Source organism: Nannospalax galili, unplaced genomic scaffold (assembly GCF_000622305.1).
Source record: "Nannospalax galili isolate Female #2095 unplaced genomic scaffold, S.galili_v1.0 scaffold1679, whole genome shotgun sequence".
NCBI lineage: Eukaryota > Metazoa > Chordata > Mammalia > Rodentia > Spalacidae > Nannospalax > Nannospalax galili.
In genome coordinates this window covers 280,386-284,426 of record NW_008342927.1, presented here as the reverse complement: position 1 = coordinate 284,426, position 4,041 = coordinate 280,386, and the positions used below count along the sequence as shown (strand labels likewise).

The window sequence follows — 4,041 nt, the reverse complement described above, 5'->3', positions numbered from 1 at the left end:
TCAAACCCAGGTCTTCTCCAAGAAGACCTCTTTTTATAATAACAAAAGATAAAATACAAATAAATTTACAAACTATCCACTATCAGCTGGGCGTGGTGGCACACGCCTTTAATCCCAGCACTCCAGAGGCAGAGGCAGGCGATCTCTGTGAGTTCAAGGACAGCCTGGTCTACATAGTGAGTTCCAGGACAGCTGGGGCTATAGGGAGACCGTCTCAAAAAGACCAAAAAAAAAAATCCACTATCTAAATGAAGTCTTTTTAAATTATTTATTTATTTTTATTTTATGTGTATGTTATGCTTGCATGTGTGTAAATGCACCCATGTCATGCAGTGCCCACAGAGGACAGAAGAGGGTATGAGATCCCCTGGAACTGGAGTTATAGACAGTTGCTAGCCACCATATGGGTGCTGGGATTCAAACCTGGGTCTTCACCGCTGAGCCATCTCTCCAGTCCCTAAATGAATAGTCTTTAAACTACTTCCTTTGGGGCTAAGAATATAACTTAGTGGTAGAGCACTTGCTTAGCAAGAACCACAGGAAGGAAGGAGAAAGAAAGAAAGAAAGAAAGAAAGAAAGAAAGAAAGAAAGAAAGAAAGAAAGAAAGAAAGAAAGAAAGAAAGAAGAAAGGAAAGAAAGAAAGAAAGAAAGAAAGAAAGAAAGAAAGAAAGAAAGAAAGAAAGAAAGAAAGAAAAGAAAGAAAGAAAAAAGAAAAGGAAGGAAGGAAGGAAGGAAGGAAGGCTGGAGAAATGGCTCAGCCATTAAGAACACTGGTTGTTCTTGCAGAAGACCCGGGTTCGAATCCCAGCACCCACATGGCAGCTAACAACCGTCCGTGACTCCAGTCCCAGGGGATCCAACAGCCTCTTCTGTCCTCCGCGGGCATTATACGACATGGGTGCACTTACCTACATGCAAGCAGTACACAAATACACATAAAATAAAAATAATAAATAAAAGCTAAAAAAAATACAATTTTTTTTTTATTTCAAGTGCCTTCTTTTCAGTATACAGTATAGGACTTTGAGCATGGTAGGCAAATCCTCTACCACTGAGGCATATTCCCAGACCCAGAACCTTTCATTTGACCAGTAACCTCCTTCCTTGTCCTGACCAATCAGGCCTAATACTGAATGTTCTATTTGGCCTCCATCTGGGGCAAAGGCCTGTTACAGTTTACAGAGCCCCAAGGGGTGTGACAGGGAAATCCAACCAGAATTTCCAGCTTGCACAACCTGAGGACAAGACCAAGACTCACTTGATGAGTCAGCTCTTTGGCCCCCATGATGCTGTGACTTGAGATATGCCCCTGGCCCCCTTCCTCCCCTCCTCTGAGGTAAACGAGCACACCCCACCCTCTTCATCAGGACCAAACACTACAGAACATAGAACACAAGCTTCACCTGGCCCTTCACCCACAAAAAAAACTTGTTAAAGAGTCTGCAGAGCTAAACTCATGCCCCCTGGAGGAATTTCATGCACACACTCCACCCTGTACAGAGGATTGGCCTGGCAGGAGACAAGGAGCAAAGTCCCGTCACAGGAGGAGGGGAGACTTGTATCTGCCCAGGCTGAGTGGAAGCCAAAAGCAGTGCCTGAGAGGAAGCACGGCCCAGAGCTGGTATCATGGAAGCCCTGATCCCTCTCCTACAGCTGCTGATGTTGCTCCTGACCCTACCCCTGCACCTTCTGGCTCTGTTAGGTTGCTGGCAGCCACTATGCAAAACCTACTTCCCCTACTTCATGGCCATGCTGACTCCCAAAGCCAACAGAAAGATGGAGAACAAGAAACAGGAACTCTTTCGCCAGATAAAGGAACTTAAGGGGACCTCTGGGAAAGTGGCCCTGCTGGAGCTGGGCTGCGGCACTGGGGCCAACTTCCAGTTCTACCCACCTGGCTGCAAGGTCACCTGCCTGGACCCAAACCCCAACTTTGAGAAGTTCCTGACAAAGAGCATGGCTGAGAATCGGCACCTCCAATATGAGCAGTTTGTCGTGGGTTATGGAGAGGACATGAAACAACTGGCTGATAGCTCCATGGATGTGGTGGTCTGCACTCTTGTGCTGTGCTCTGTTCAGAGCCCCAAAAAGGTCCTGCAGGAAATCCAGAGAGTTCTGAGACCGGTGAGCAGAGTGGAAAGGGAACGGGCCTGGGGCAGGTAAACACAGCATTGGCAACTCCAGGGTTCAGGGCCCCTGATGGGGAAGCTTATGTAGCCCACCATCTGACAGCTGAAAAAGGTATCAGAATGGCCCATAGAGCCTGTCATCTATGACATCAGCCCATTCGCCTGCTACTGAATAGGAGCTATGGCCATAATGGGGTACTATGGAAACACACATGAGCATTGACTGGCACAAGGGTGAAGGAGCTAGGAAAGAAACCTAAGGCTTAAATTGAGATCTGAGGGGTTAACAAAGTATGGAGGTAGGAGAAATAAAAGCTTCTGATAGAGATGTTAGAGGAAGTAGAATCCATAAAAATTTGAACTGGGTGTGGAAAGGAAAGAATTTAGGATAACTTCCAAAATCTTGGTTTGTACAACTGGAGAGTAGATGAAAGGGCCACTTGCTGGAATGGAAGAACTTTGTTCTGGATGTGTTGGGTCTCAGGAGGTGCTGAGACCTCCAAGCAGAGAAGCCATAGGTCATTAGAAGTCCAGGGCTGGAAACAGGAAAAAATGTGGCCTAGAGAAAGAGATGTGGACTGTATGCACTTGTAGTGGAAATTCAGCATGGGGCTGATGAATCCCCTAGAAAGAGAGCATGAGGGGAAGAGCGTGAGGGAGTCCTGCTGTAGCTGGAACACGTAGGCTATCTGGGCTGTGCAGACACCAGAGTCCCACAAGAGATCCAGGGGCATGTCTCTTTCCTGCAGGCCACAATGTGCCCCAGGTTGGCCGTGAAAGTGGCCCAACACAACATTGTAAACTTACTTAAAACAGTTTTTTGATTTTTTTCATAACTCAATTGTACAGTTCTTAAGTGTCAACTTTGTAGATGATAACTGTCATGTCATAATGTTAAAAGGTTAGACACACCTAGAAGGGCCTCTGTCCCCATTCCTCAGTTGCTCTGTCTGTCTACTGACCACCTTTCCAGCCATTCTCCAAAGCCCTCTCACCAGCCATCCCCACTCAGTTTTCAGAAGTTCCCTACATGCATTTTGAGGAGGGCAGGAGCTAGAGTAGCTGAAAATATAAGGAGTCAAGGCATTTTGCTCCATAAACTCTCAGATCTGCAGCTCCCATTTCACAGAGACGACAAGCTGGGTCAGAGGGAAGAAAAGGAGGTTAGAAGAAAGGAGCAGGATGGAGTAGATAAGTGGTATTAACTTCCTCCTCCCTCCCAGGGAGGACTGCTGTTCTTCTGGGAGCATGTGGCAGAGCCTCGGGAAAGCTGGGCCTTTATGTGGCAGCGAGTTTTCGAGCCCACCTGGAAACACATTGGGGATGGTTGCTGTCTCACCAGAGAGACCTGGAAGGACCTTGAAAGGGCTCAGTTCTCGGAAATCCAAATGGAATGGCAGCCCCCTCCCTTCAAGTGGTTACCTGTTGGGCCTCACATCATGGGAAAGGCTGTGAAATAAACCAAAGATGTCATCTGCTCCCTCCCCTGCCTGTGGTTAGCCCCTTGTCAGGTATACCTTCTACTGAGAGAGACCAGAAGAACCCTCAGCACCCACTACTGCTGCCAGGGGCAACATTTAGCTTCCTTCAGTCCCTCCTCCCAGTGAGGCTCTATCCCTGCTTTCTCCAGAGGCAGAAAAACAACCCTTCCATATCATCAACTGCAAAGCCCTGGACTTTGCCCACCTCCTAGGTCAGCCCCTATCCTGTCCTTTTCCCTTGTCCCCATGGTAAGGCCCTCACTGCCCTCCTTCTTGAGAGCTGGTCACAAGTCAATGTATATGCATTGCCTGCCAGGCCACCTCAGTCTCCCTCCACTCTACCCACCCTGCCCTGAGCTGCAGGGAGACAGAGACAAGCAGAAAGATGACAGATCCAATAAAATACTCAATAAAGAAGCCATATTTTTATC

General features: G+C 47.6%; 1 protein-coding gene across 1 annotated transcript; it reads left to right on the top strand.

Annotated features, from left to right (window-relative positions):
* The first annotated feature begins 1,553 nt into the window (after positions 1 to 1,553).
* Mettl7b (methyltransferase like 7B) lies at positions 1,554 to 3,607 on the top strand. The gene is made up of 2 exons (XM_008839002.2): positions 1,554 to 2,124; positions 3,353 to 3,607. Exons 1-2 carry the CDS (start codon positions 1,627 to 1,629, stop codon positions 3,587 to 3,589), a joined length of 735 nt encoding a protein of 244 aa, XP_008837224.1. The 5' UTR covers positions 1,554 to 1,626; the 3' UTR covers positions 3,590 to 3,607.
* Positions 3,608 to 4,041: the final 434 nt, after the last annotated feature.